The 12,653-nt window shown below is 45.1% G+C and overlaps 1 protein-coding gene across 2 annotated transcripts in view; it reads left to right on the top strand.

The window, feature by feature from the left end:
- Positions 1-12,653, top strand: part of LOC113125143 (protein jagged-2-like) — a 44,659-nt gene that overhangs the window by 17,495 nt on the left and 14,511 nt on the right. For both annotated transcript variants that reach the window (XM_026298464.2, XM_026298456.2), the window contains exons 4-9: positions 4,519-4,773; positions 5,549-5,609; positions 10,438-10,568; positions 11,091-11,210; positions 11,340-11,453; positions 11,701-11,814. In XM_026298464.2, the coding sequence (XP_026154249.1) occupies positions 4,519-4,773; positions 5,549-5,609; positions 10,438-10,568; positions 11,091-11,210; positions 11,340-11,453; positions 11,701-11,814 (795 nt within the window). The remainder of the gene's footprint in view (positions 1-4,518; positions 4,774-5,548; positions 5,610-10,437; positions 10,569-11,090; positions 11,211-11,339; positions 11,454-11,700; positions 11,815-12,653) is intronic.

Here is a 12,653-nt window from a genome sequence, read left to right as displayed (position 1 = left end):
CTTCTATATTAAGCATCGCCTGATTAAGCCATTAATTACAGGCCACGTCTCTCTCTTTTGTCCCCCTCTCTTTGCTCTCATGTCTGTCTCCTAATTAGCATCCCAGCAGCTGTCTGGCTACTGCCCGAAACACTGCGACAGGCTGGCATTCACTCTGCTGCGCTTCAGCCTGGACTGCAGCTCTGGTGGGGGGCCGCTTAGGTCTTTGCCTGCTTGACCACCTGTATGGATGAAGGGATGAATGCTTCATTAGTCGTCAGGGGGGAGAGGACTGGGGGGCAGTGAAAGTCTTATAGACTTAGACTGTGATCACAAGGTTGATCCCTGGATCAGTGAGCAGCCAGGTGTCCTGATGGATTATTTGTAAATTGAATTATATAATGAGCAAAATGAGTGTTCCCCTGGGACTACGTGTTACTTTCTGTCGCTTGTGTGTTTCTGCTTCAGTTTGGGATCTCCTACATTTTCGGGAATTACGTTGGACAGATGTCAGGGAGCAGGCATGAACCTGCCGCATGCAGCTGTGTGGGTGTTACACGCAGGTAGAGCGAGCATTAGCGAAACTGTAGCATAGTTAGATTTCTCATCTGTTGTGGCTCAGGTGTGTGCAGGAATAAGAATGCTGGGAGGTCCCAATCAAGTTCTGTTTTGCCCGTTGCGAGCCGTCTGATTGTCTGCCAGCACAAGTCCTGATTGGACTCTATTGTATTTTCATATGCAGTATAGCTGCACAGTCCTCAGTTAATTAAAGTTAGTCAGGTTGGGTGGCTCAGCTGGAGAGTGAGAAACTGCCAGTATCACAGATCTGTTAAAGGGGTTTCCTATGGTATTTTCTATTGTTTGCCAAAGTATTTTTACAGCACTCATGAGGAGAGCACAGTTTAGTGCTGAAACAGGCAGTCAGTCATAAAAATAGCTAAAAATGCCAAGGTCATCTTCCTAACTGCTCAAATGGACATTCAGATTGTTTGGTATAACCAACAAACCTTAATATTTAATTTGCTATCAATGACATTTGACAAGCTGGGACCAGAGAATTTGAACATTTTTGCTTAGAATGACATAAATGATCAACATCAGTTTTTATCATTGATTATCTTTGGATTTGGGACAGTTGGTCAAACTAAATATGGAGACATCTCTTTAAATAACATTTGCTTTAGCTCACAGTCAATCTGAGCGTTGTTGTTGAACGATCCCTTGAAGAATGACTGTGGCTCAAGGTCTGGATTTTTCCTCCAAGCAGCTGGTGAATTTTCTGAGAGGACCTGAGTGAGTCCCAGGGCAGCAGGTTGGAGAGGCCTCAGTTTATAAAAAAGGCTTTGTGAAGCCTGTTTATGCTTCAGGAAGTCCCTGCCTGTTTAAAAACAAAACACAAATGGCAGGAGAACAGAGGACGGAGCTGTTGTTGACGCTCTGCGTGCTGGTGGTTGGCCAATCAGATTTAAACAAGCCCTGCACATACGCACTGACTGGTTCATAACGTTTCTAAATTCCAGTCCCAAGTCCAAAAACCTTTCTACAACTGGCTTTTGTCAAAAATATGTACAGACCTGGTGATCACACCGTGTATTCTCATGTTTTTACAACAAAAACAGAACTACGTCATTCACTGGTCTCACTGTCACTTTGCTTGCGTCATATCGTTTGTTCTCTGATTGGTTTACTCTGCGTCCATTGGCCCGCCGCCTGGGAATCGACCTCACAATGGGAGAAGAGTTAGTCTGGCTGAGCATGTTCCTCCATCAGCATGAACACACACCGTGTTTTATTCTGATCCAGTCCCACATACGCTTGTTTACGAAATAACTGAGTTGGTTTCAAACTCTCACCCAGTGTCTCCTGGGATTGACTCCAGCCCTCTGTGATCGTGGATTGGACAGAACAGTACAGAGAATAGATGGTTGGATGGAAATCTTACCAGCCTTATCACGTTACCCTTGTTTGGAAGAACCTTTTTTGATATCTGCACCAAAACCTCCACTTAATCTTGTCTGCCCTGATTTATGACCAGTTACCACAGACTAACAATCTAAACCGATAAAGTGCTGGAAAAGTAAAGTGGCATCTTTTCAATGCTCATAATGCTCAAGATTGATGTCAGCAGTAATTTGCAGCTTTGCTAAGGTGGGAGTGTTTCTTTGGTCGAGGTGTTTAGGCCGCATCCAGTAATAAAATGATTTATTATAAAGTTAAGAACGGTATTTGAAAGTGCAGTTTCTTGTGCACTGTAATTTCGATGACGCGACGTCAAGCGTCTCGATGCGTTTGATTCCATCTGTCTGAAGCAGGTTAAAACAAGTCCACAGAAACAGAGAACCCGCTGGTCATTTCAGCCACTTTTATGTATTCTTCGAAATATTTGTGAAATTATAGGTTTATCACTTCACCTTAAGAAAAAGAAGAGCCTGACTAATGGCTGTAAAAGTTTGGGAGCAGGGTGTTGAATCACCTGGAGGAAGATGTTTGCCAAAACAAAGGTACGCCTTAACAACCAGGTTAAGGCACCTGATGTTCTGCCATGCTCTCTCTTTCCAGGTGTTCCTTCCAATTATTTCATCTGTGCATTCATCCGTCTGTTATCAATACCCACGATCAGTTTCAGGGCTCACCAAGTGATGCAGTGGATAAGAAACAAAGAAAAGGGCTGGTTTACTTTCACCTTCTGATGAAACTCCTTCACTGCTCACAGCCCGGTTGTCGCCAGATTGATCAGTTGTTTTGTATTTGGCCGAGATTTAACCTTCTAAGACTCCGACTTCTTTTATATTCCCAAAATAAGGTGATCACAGAAGTAGCATTAAAGTTGCTGCTGGAAATTGGTGGAAAATCTTCTGTGTGAAGTTAGCAGCAGCTCTGACTGTTTGTACTCACACGTTTAGATTTAAGCATTTAAGTGAAGGTGTTGGTGGGTTTTAACTGAAGCCAGTTCAGGGATCGCAGCTTTAGCAGCTGTCTAAAGAGGTCAAAGGTCAAAGCTGCACAGCACGGCCCCCCCCCCCCCCGACAAATCGCTCCAGTTGCACGCAGCTTGTTGCATGTTGGAGGAAAACTGGAGTGTCTGGTTGGATAAACCAGTCTCTTTGTTTTTAAAATGAATCTCCTCTTTGAAGGCACAGACGGTCGTGTTTCTCTTGACACGATCAGCTGCTCAGATCTGAAGCCCCTCGTTGTTTATATAAGCCGGTTTTATATGGCCCTCTCTCTCCTGCTCTCCCTAACAACAGCCTCTCTTAGCGTGGCTCCTCCAGTACAGGGAGAGCTCATGATTGGTCCATATTTTTATATCTAATTGCTGGAGATGAACAGCAGTGAGTGAGTGCCTGGGTGTTTCAGGTGGTGGGTGTAGGACTGAAATCTGTGGCAGTGTGTTAACTCGCAGTGAGACTCAGTAAATCAGGACAGCGTGAAAATGGGTTTTATCTCTGCTACAACTTCTGCAGTTTGATGATGATATTAAAACACTTAAAGTGTGTTAAAATCTAAACATTAAACACTTCAGATGTCTGAAATAATATAACATGATAGTAATTTCCTACTTCTATGCTTTAAAAGCGAAGGGTTAACAGTAGCAAACCTGGTTGTTTTCTGTCCACAACGGTGGTTTCTAGTTATTTTTGGTGGATTTGACCCATTAACCCTGGATGTTTTGGTGCTGAAGACAACACCACCACGAGCAGTGAGGATGAGTCCTTCCTTCCCGCTCGGTCCCGTCCAGGTCACCCCCTGTGGTGAAAGCTGCAGCAGCAGTGGCTGCTGGGTCGTGGTGCTTCTGCTCCTAGAGAACAAGCTAAAGGGCCTTTCCTATGTCGCCCTTCCTCGTCTGTTCCCTGTCTCTTATTATTTCCGGCCTGGCTCCGATGGAGTCGGAGCTGGATATCCTGCGGGGTAGGGGTGTGTGTGAGGGAGGGAGTCGGGCACAGAAAAGCGTTTCACCAAGCAGGAAAACTGAAAAAGCATTTGGGTTATCAAGCCCTTGCAGACCTCTCTCCTACACCCTCTGTTTGTGCCTGCAGACTTTTCCTATTCTTCCCCCTTTTTCCTTTAAGTTTTTTCTTCTTCCTCATTCCTGGCGGACGATAGTGGCGTTTGACCAGAGGTGACACCTGCCCTCTGCTCTGTGTTAACAGGCTTTCTTCGAAGGCTCGTGGATCGTCTAATCTTACTAAACAACAGGTTATTGGGTCAAATCCCACAACTCAATCAGTCCTCCTCCCTGGAAAGTCATTCAGATATCTTGTGGCTTTGACTTTTCTATGGTACTGACCCAAATTCTTGACCTGCTGAGGGTTTTCTTTTTAGTATGTCTGGAAATGTACGTAGATAAATGGTTGGAAAGCTTTTAGTTAGCTTCAACAGCTGATACGACCTGTCAGTTGTCATTGGGTAGAGCTGAAAAAGCTGCTTTAGCCTGCACCAGTCTGAAATAAAGTCTCAGAAAATCTGCCCATCATCACTGTCCAGTGCTTAACACTCAGGACGTACAGTTAAATAAATGAATTTCTGTCTCTTGTCCAGATGACGAGCTGCTGATCGAGCGCAGCATCCACAAAGGGATGATCGACCCCGGAGAGGAGAAGCAGATCGTGGTGCATGAAAGTTCGATTGCCACCTTTGAGTACGCCATCCGTGTGCGCTGCGATGAACACTACTACGGCAGGAAGTGCAACAAAGTCTGCCGACCCCGCGACGACTACTTCGGCCACTACGTCTGTGATCAGCTTGGAAACAGAGGCTGCATGGAGGGCTGGACAGGGCCCGACTGCAAAACAGGTGAATGAGATCTTTAAACAAGAGAGTTACCAGAAGAGCACAAATTACATCTGGAAAAATAATAACAACTAGTAAGAACTATAATAATTCAGATTAAGAGCACAAAGAAATATAGGTTTTCCTTAATGACCATTATTTAAGAGGATCATTAGTTATTTTTTATTTTCCAGTACAGTTTTTTAAGGAACTCATTTCTATTTAAGAATCATTTGATTCATTTGACCTTTTACTGCCTAAAATGAAAAAATGAAGTGGAAAATGTGCAGAAAATAAAGACGAGGTGCTAATTTTGCAACAGATTTGCTGTTATTTAGTAGGAAGGTTTATGTGCTGCATGTGTTTTTACATATCACCTTATTTTTAGCTCTTAGTTAAGACTCAGAATATACGGCCCTAAATACATGTTTGTTTAAACGCACTAGCTTTCCTAGTTTCCACTTTCTTACTGCCTGTTTCGGAAAATGTGAGGAAGTTCATGGAAGTTCATGTGTTTCTGTGGAAGAATGTGAAGAATGTTTGGAAACTCTGGTCAGGGCTGGAGACACCTTCAGCTTTACAACAATGATTCACCGTCCATTGTAACCACAGCAAAGATCCTCTGCTTTTCCCAAACACAGAAAGATAGGAAATTAGATTTTACAGTTGGTAAACAAAGTCCCAGACCAAAATCCAAATCCAGTTTTATGTTGCAGGTTTAAGGTAGGATGTGAAATGATGCTTCTGGGACAGATTCTGCACAGACATGTCACTTTCTTTCCCTTTTCCTTCCCAAAAGCCATCTGCAAACAAGGATGCAACAGCGAGCATGGAACATGCAGCGTGCCGGGGGACTGCAAGTAAGCCGCCTCTCGTTCTGTCTCTGTTTGTTTGTTCCACTTTGTTCGGTGCGGAGTGTCGCTGTCAGGGCAGCTAAAATATGGTCTTGTTTGGATGGAAAGGGCTTAATGAGGATAACAGCGGTGACACGACAGAGTGATGCAGGGGTGAGGGTGGGTGTGTTGTTGATAACATACCAAGCAGCCCAACTCGTGCTCCACACCGAACAACCCCCCAGTGCTAGTTCTGTGAAGTCCCCCCCTCATCCCTCAGCTTCACTGTGATCTAGAAGCCATTGTTCTGCTTCCTGTTCTAAAGCTGGTCTGCACACACACACACACACACACAGAGTCATATTTCTATCTTTGTGAGGACACTCATTAACATAAGGCCTTCACTAGCCCCCTACGCTAACCTTAACCGTTACAACTAAGTGTCTTAACTCAACCCTAAACTAAACTAATTTCTAACCCTAATACTAAAACCAAGGAGTCTGAAAAAGTGAGGACCTAATTTTGCCAAATGTTCACATGAGTGGGTGTAATTAGGCTCAAAAATGTCCCCACAAATGCAGTGACAGACACACAGGTCTGTGAGGTCTGTTTTTTGCTGCTTCCTCCTCCAGCAGCAGAGACCCCCTCCTGTCCACCCCCCCTAATCTCTGCAGCCCACATCACCTTGTCCTGTCCTGGGCCTTGTTATGGCTGGCACTGACAACAGGTCGGCAGGGATGCTGGGGGCAGTGGGGGGAGCGGGGGCAACCCCACCTAAACTGAGGATAGAAAACTCACAGTCTGAACGCGAATCTATATAAACTGTGTTAATATTAATAATATTCATGGCAATAAGAGAAGCCACTTTTTAATATCTCTCACTTACACCGACTCTGGACTCACAAACAGCTCATGAGGAAATACCTGGTTAGGAGAATAATGATGCCGACCCTACTGTGCTTCCTACATTAACAACAGACACGTGTCACTCGCTCTCCAAACACATGATTCAGCACGGTGCAGCTCGCCTCTGAAACGTTTGCTGCCAACTGGAGATGGAGTCACAGCTCTGATAAATTTATATTTATTTATTTATATAATATTTTGAGAATTTCCCACCAGGGATCAATGAAGTTTGATGATCAGTCTGTATTTTGTTGGATCCATCTGATTCTGAAAACGAACTAAAGTGCTCAGATAAATGCAGAGCAGGAAAAAGTACAAGGTCTGACTCTGACATGTAGTGAAGTCCAAGGATGAAGTAGCACAATGTGGAGATTGTACTTCAGTACAGTACTTGAATAAGTGTACTGAGTTACTTCAGCTGTGAGACGAGGCAGTGGAGAGAGGTTTGGGTTTGATTACATGTGGAACTGAACTGTACATTCAGACACACTTTAAAAAGCCAGACTGTGGGCACACACACACACACACACACACACACTGTGCCAAGTATTTGGAAATGACAGCAGAGGTGGCAGAGGGGGAGAGAGGTGAGCGTTTTAGACCGAGGCAGGTTTGGTTTAGTTTAGGTCTGGTTAAAAAACACAAAGCTGACATTTCTCAGTGGAAATGGCCGGAGGAATGGAAGAGAGAGCAACACCCTGGAATGTGCCTCAACATGTGATTTGGAGTTTCATGACAATCAGGAGCACACGCACATGCTGTCTACCCAAACAGTGCTGAGGAGAAGATGGATACGCAGGCAGTGAGTTCAGATGTTACACTGACGCTAACGACACCGGCATTATCAGTTTGCATTAACAATGTAAACGTATGAGCAGGTGCTGCAGCAAAAACACACACACCTGATAAAAGCATAGAATGAGAAAGAGACGGGAATAAAGCAAATCACTTCAGGATGGGTTCATGTCTCAAATGACATTTGGGTCAGAAGGCTTCAGATATGGAGAGAGTTCCTTTGCATTCAGCAGGTTGATCAGGTTAGTCATATTGAACTGGTTAGTAAAATTAATACCCAGACGTGTCCAGCACAGGTCACATGACAACTCTGACCTACTGCACTTATTGTAGAAATGCATGCACAGTTTTATGTTAATGTAATATAGGGTGAAGCTCATCTTCATTGTTTTGATCAGGACAAATTATGGATTATATAATTGTGTAATTATATCATTGAAAAATGTTGTCTCAGAGCCGCAGCTGCAAAAATCCAGAGTAAACAAGTTGTCAGGAAACAAACTGGGAGTAAACAGAGAAACCGGAGAGCGAAGGGTTAAAGCCGGAGACAGAAAGAAAAAACAGGAAAAAAGCGTCTCAGCCTGGCAGAAGAAAACTAAAAATGTGTTTTGGGGATCTTGTTTCTTACACACAGCACATTCACAACCTACGCTCCCTCATGTGACACTACTAAACATGTAGCTAGGCAACAGCGGGCTAAGTCCGTCTGCTGGATTCGGCTGCAGGGCTCGCCTGTAAATAATTCGGCGGTCCCACACACACTAACTGCCCCTTCTACCTCTACCCCTGCCCACCGCCCCGTCTCCCGGGTGTGGTTTGTCTGAGGGGCAGCAGGGGCGGGGGTTGTGGGCAAGGCGGGATATTTTCAGCTCTGGCTGGCCCCCTCCGCCCCTTCCATTGATGGGACGGCAGCAGCCCGGCGACGGGGCTTGTGGGTAATGCCACCCTTTGCTTGTGGCTGCCCAAAGCCATTTCCCTGCTCTCCCACACTGCAGCCAGACAGACTGTCCACGCTGCCGCCGCCGCTGCATGGCTGACAGTGTGCAGGGCACCGCTGCCAACCGCAGCGCTGGACAGCAACACATACTGTAGTAAACAATACACAGCACTGTTACTCACACACACACACACACACATGCACATAACTGGGCTCCATGTACCGAGTGAGATCAGATTAAAGTAGTTGCCTGCGTGCAGTTAAAGGCGTTTCAGCTTACAAATTGTGCATGTTTTAACAAAACCAGAACTTGGTCCTGGCAGCATTTTATTACCTGAATCTTTGATAGTCACTGTTTGATAAAAGCACCTCACCCAGATAGAGACTCCAAACTCACAACAGCTTTTTCAAAAGCTGCCAAATCTTTTGCCTTCTCATTCCTCATTTTTTATTTTGTCATTTTTCTGAGAAAAGAGTTTTTGTTGAGTTTTTCTCAGACGCTAATAAAAGTCCATTTACCTTTTTCTCTTCTCTTCTCTCATTTTTCTTTTCCTCTTTACATTTTGCATTTTATTAACTGATTTATTCTGTTCCTCCTGCAGAGGTCAGAGTTTAGAAAAATGACCTAAATTCAAGTATAAAAGAATGAAACGCAGGTAGATTGTGGTAAAATCTTGATTTAAATCAGTGAACTGGTCAGAGAATACACAAATATGATCCGACACTTTATGCCACAGACACATATCAGTTGATTCCTAAAAAGGACTGAGGTCCAGCGCCCAGACCGGATCCACCCCCCCCCCCCCAGCATGTCCCTCCAGTCTGTCACTGTCCTCAGCCACCCAGCGTACTACAACACATTACAGCGTCTCCCCGCTGGTAAGGGAAGTGTTTGGTCGGCATCCATTTTGAAGTGTTTGTCAGGCAGAGTGGGGGGGCGGTGGTAGTGGTTGCTCCCTAAAATAGCCCTGATGGAGAAATGACAGAACAGGTGGGGCGAAGTTACCGCTGGCCTTGGAATAACAGAGTGCTGCCATAAACCAACAGATTAGCTAACCCTCCCCTGGCCCCCCCCTTCGACACGATGAACCCTCGTTCCTCAAACCCGCCGCCCATTCCAAGTCTGACCTCGACCGAGAGCCGCACACGACGCGTGAAGAAGTGCAGCCGCAAGAATAAAACGCGTCTCAGCATTTTGTCTGTTCTTCAGCCCTGAAAGTCTTAAAGGTGCAAAGAGATTCAGTAAAGTCCAGTATTGATGACAATTTGTTGACTTTGGCTCCAGATTCTTTATTTTATGTGATTTCATTTGAAAATATGGAGGTTGATTAAAGAAGACGCCAACATGTGATCTGATGAACATATTTCAGATCATTTAAAATAAAATAGATGAACAAATAACTTGTTTTCTTTAAATTCAGATACACACTCAGACAGTTGCTGGTGCTGTGTGTCCTGAGGAGCTGCAGCAAACGTGTCGTTCACGTCTGTTCTGTCCGGCTAATTGTCGCTGTGACTTCCAGCTGCAGCTCAGTGGACACGCCTGTGTTTTCTGAACCTTCCTGCTCACGGTGTGTGTGTCCCGCATGTTCAGCTCTTCTCTTCCCCTCAACTGATCGTTTCTCGTTTACCAGCAGACCTTCAGATGGCACGATGCCCGACACCAAGTGCTTTGTGCTTTCACACATTGTAAAAGTATTAAATGACTTGTTTGTTAACGCTACGCAACTATGACTGTTTTTCATGGCTAACTCCTCCTGCATCATTTAGTGCATCTGTGTGCCTGATACTGCCTCAGGCTGGAGCTGTAAATAAAAAGATTTTCTCATTGTGCTTGTGAAATAAGAGACATTTATTCTTCTGAAAACCCACTCAGCCACTGTTGCACCCGCTGAACTCTGTTCTCTCTATGTGCCATTGATCAATCACCGGTGGCACAAGCATCCAAATCCAAATCCTATTTGAATCCAAAAACTCCTGGATTCAACATTTTCCTTTAGCCAAACTAGTAAAATGTGTCTGACCTTGGTTTTACTTGTAATGCTGATATGATAGCGGAGTTAGTTACTGGGGGACAATCATGATTTTTGTGATTCCAGATCAGTTTAACAAAAGCAAAAACAGAAAAGCATCCAGGAGGAAGTGGAGAAGGAGAAACGGATGAATAAAGAGAGAGCAGGAGACGTGCAGCCCATCACTCTGTGCTGTGTGTTGCAGGTGTAACTACGGCTGGCAGGGCCCGTTCTGTGACCAGTGTTTGCCGTACCCCGGCTGCGTTCACGGGACCTGCGAAGAGCCCTGGCAGTGCCGCTGTGAGAAGAACTGGGGAGGTCTGCTCTGCGATAAAGGTCCGACTCAGAACGTGGTTTTATCTCTTGTTCAGTATCACCACATCTACATGAAAAAACAAAACAACGTGAGATATCCACATAGATTCCTGAAGACATGTCGGCTCTTGTCTAAAAAGCTTTTTCATTAGAAAGGATCATGTTTGAATAATTTCCTCTGTATATAACAAGCAAAAAGACCTTTTGTCAGTTTAGCTACTTACATTTAAATTGTTGAATGTAAAGCAGCCATTTGTTCTGCTCCATGCAGTGTCAAAATGAAGTAGTACTGATTTGAAAACTGACAAAATGAGCGAAGACCTAATGTTCCCTGTGAGCACAGGATTTTCCAGTGAATGGAATAAAACATGCAAAAAGCTTCATGAAGACACATTGTGAGAAAAAAACTGATACTTTGATTGATTGTTTGTAAGTTATGTCTTTGTGCGCAACAGAAAAAACTGTGCACTTACTGCTGGGAACCTTCAACCATGGTTCTTCTGTCAGATGTGTTTGGTTATGTCAGTGCTCTTTCCTCCACAGATCTGAACTACTGTGGGACCAACCGGCCCTGTAAGAATGGAGGGACGTGTATGAACACAGAGCCAGATGAGTACAACTGCGTCTGTCCAGACGGCTACTCTGGAAAGAACTGTGAGATCGGTGAGTCTGCAACTGAAATGAACCAAAAACCAGCTTTAGAGTCCAGATTTTCAAGATTCTGGTTCTGACAATTTGGAATAAAAATTCCATGTTCCTCTCTCACTGTGGCCCTGTGGTCTTGTGTCCCAGCGGAGCACGCCTGTATGTCTAACCCCTGTGCCAACGGAGGAACCTGCCACGAAGTCCCATCGGGTTTCGAGTGTCACTGTCCGGCGGGCTGGTCTGGGCCGACCTGTGCTAAAGGTCTGAAGTTCAGCTTCCTCAGATGAGATGAGCCAATGAGATTTACCATCTATTCAGACATGCAACTGAAATGTGGTCGCATCTGAGTTTCTAAATAGCAGCTGATGTTGTTCTCAGCCTTTGTTATGGTCATTGTAAATGAAATCCTTACCGGTACTATAGGAGCAGTAACTGAGGGAACATATTGGTACCTGCAGACAGAAGTGCAGAATGTGACTCTTTAACATCGGCCTTATTTGTGTTGCAGACACAGATGAATGTGCCTCTGGCCCTTGTGCTCAGGGCGGAACCTGCATCGACATGGAGAACGGCTTCGAATGCATCTGCCCTCCAGAGTGGACGGGCAAGACCTGCCAGATCGGTACGTCTCCGAGTCAAATTAGTGACCTCACTATTTACTGCTGTGGTGTAAAGGAGGAGTTTGGAGGGTCTGAAGAATTATTGGCTGCTAAACTTCATGAATTCTTGTTTTCCAAATCCAATATGGAGATTTTCGGAGGGATGCGAACGTCATATTTAAAATATCTTAACTCTGTTGCATGTTGGATGGTATTTTACTGTGGTGAAGCCTGTGTGTTTCTGCGTGTGATGCACCTACAGTCAATGCCATATGTCCGGATCCATTCCAGGAATCCATTTGCTTGCAGAGTTACAAGTTTGTTTATCCTGCCATGTCGTTTAACCAGTAGTATTACTGCAGGAGGGCCACTAATTTCAAATGTGTGTGTGTTTGTATAGACACTTGCTGGGTGTCATCTGCAACTCAAGCCAGGTGATTTGAGTAAAGCTAAAAATACCCTCCCGCCTGGCAACTGCTAGCCTTGGGACCAGATACACGCTACTGCTAGGGGTGGGGGGTGGGGGGTTATCTTTGGCTCCACACTCAGCATAACTGGGGGCTAAGTACACTGTGGTGAGATGACCCCCTGGCATAGCGGAGCCCTCGCCCCCTTCCACTCTGGCCAGGAAACACATTTTAACCATTTCAAACGTACGTGCAGAGTCACCAGATTCTGTGATTCACAGGGAGCAGGGTGGTACCTTGGAAGGATGGGGTGTGGCGGAGGGGTAGTGAGGGAGGGTTGGGTTTTTGGAAAATGGTTCAGGGTGTTTAGTTTCAGTAGGCCAACAGGTGCCACTTACCTCCTGGGAGTAGTATTAATGCACTGTGTCGGTTTATAGTGACCAAGGCGGCGGGGC

The sequence above is a fragment of the Mastacembelus armatus genome, chromosome 22, assembly GCF_900324485.2.
Source record: "Mastacembelus armatus chromosome 22, fMasArm1.2, whole genome shotgun sequence".
Classification (NCBI taxonomy): Eukaryota; Metazoa; Chordata; class Actinopteri; order Synbranchiformes; family Mastacembelidae; genus Mastacembelus; species Mastacembelus armatus.
This window is presented reverse-complemented; position numbering and strand designations above follow the sequence as displayed.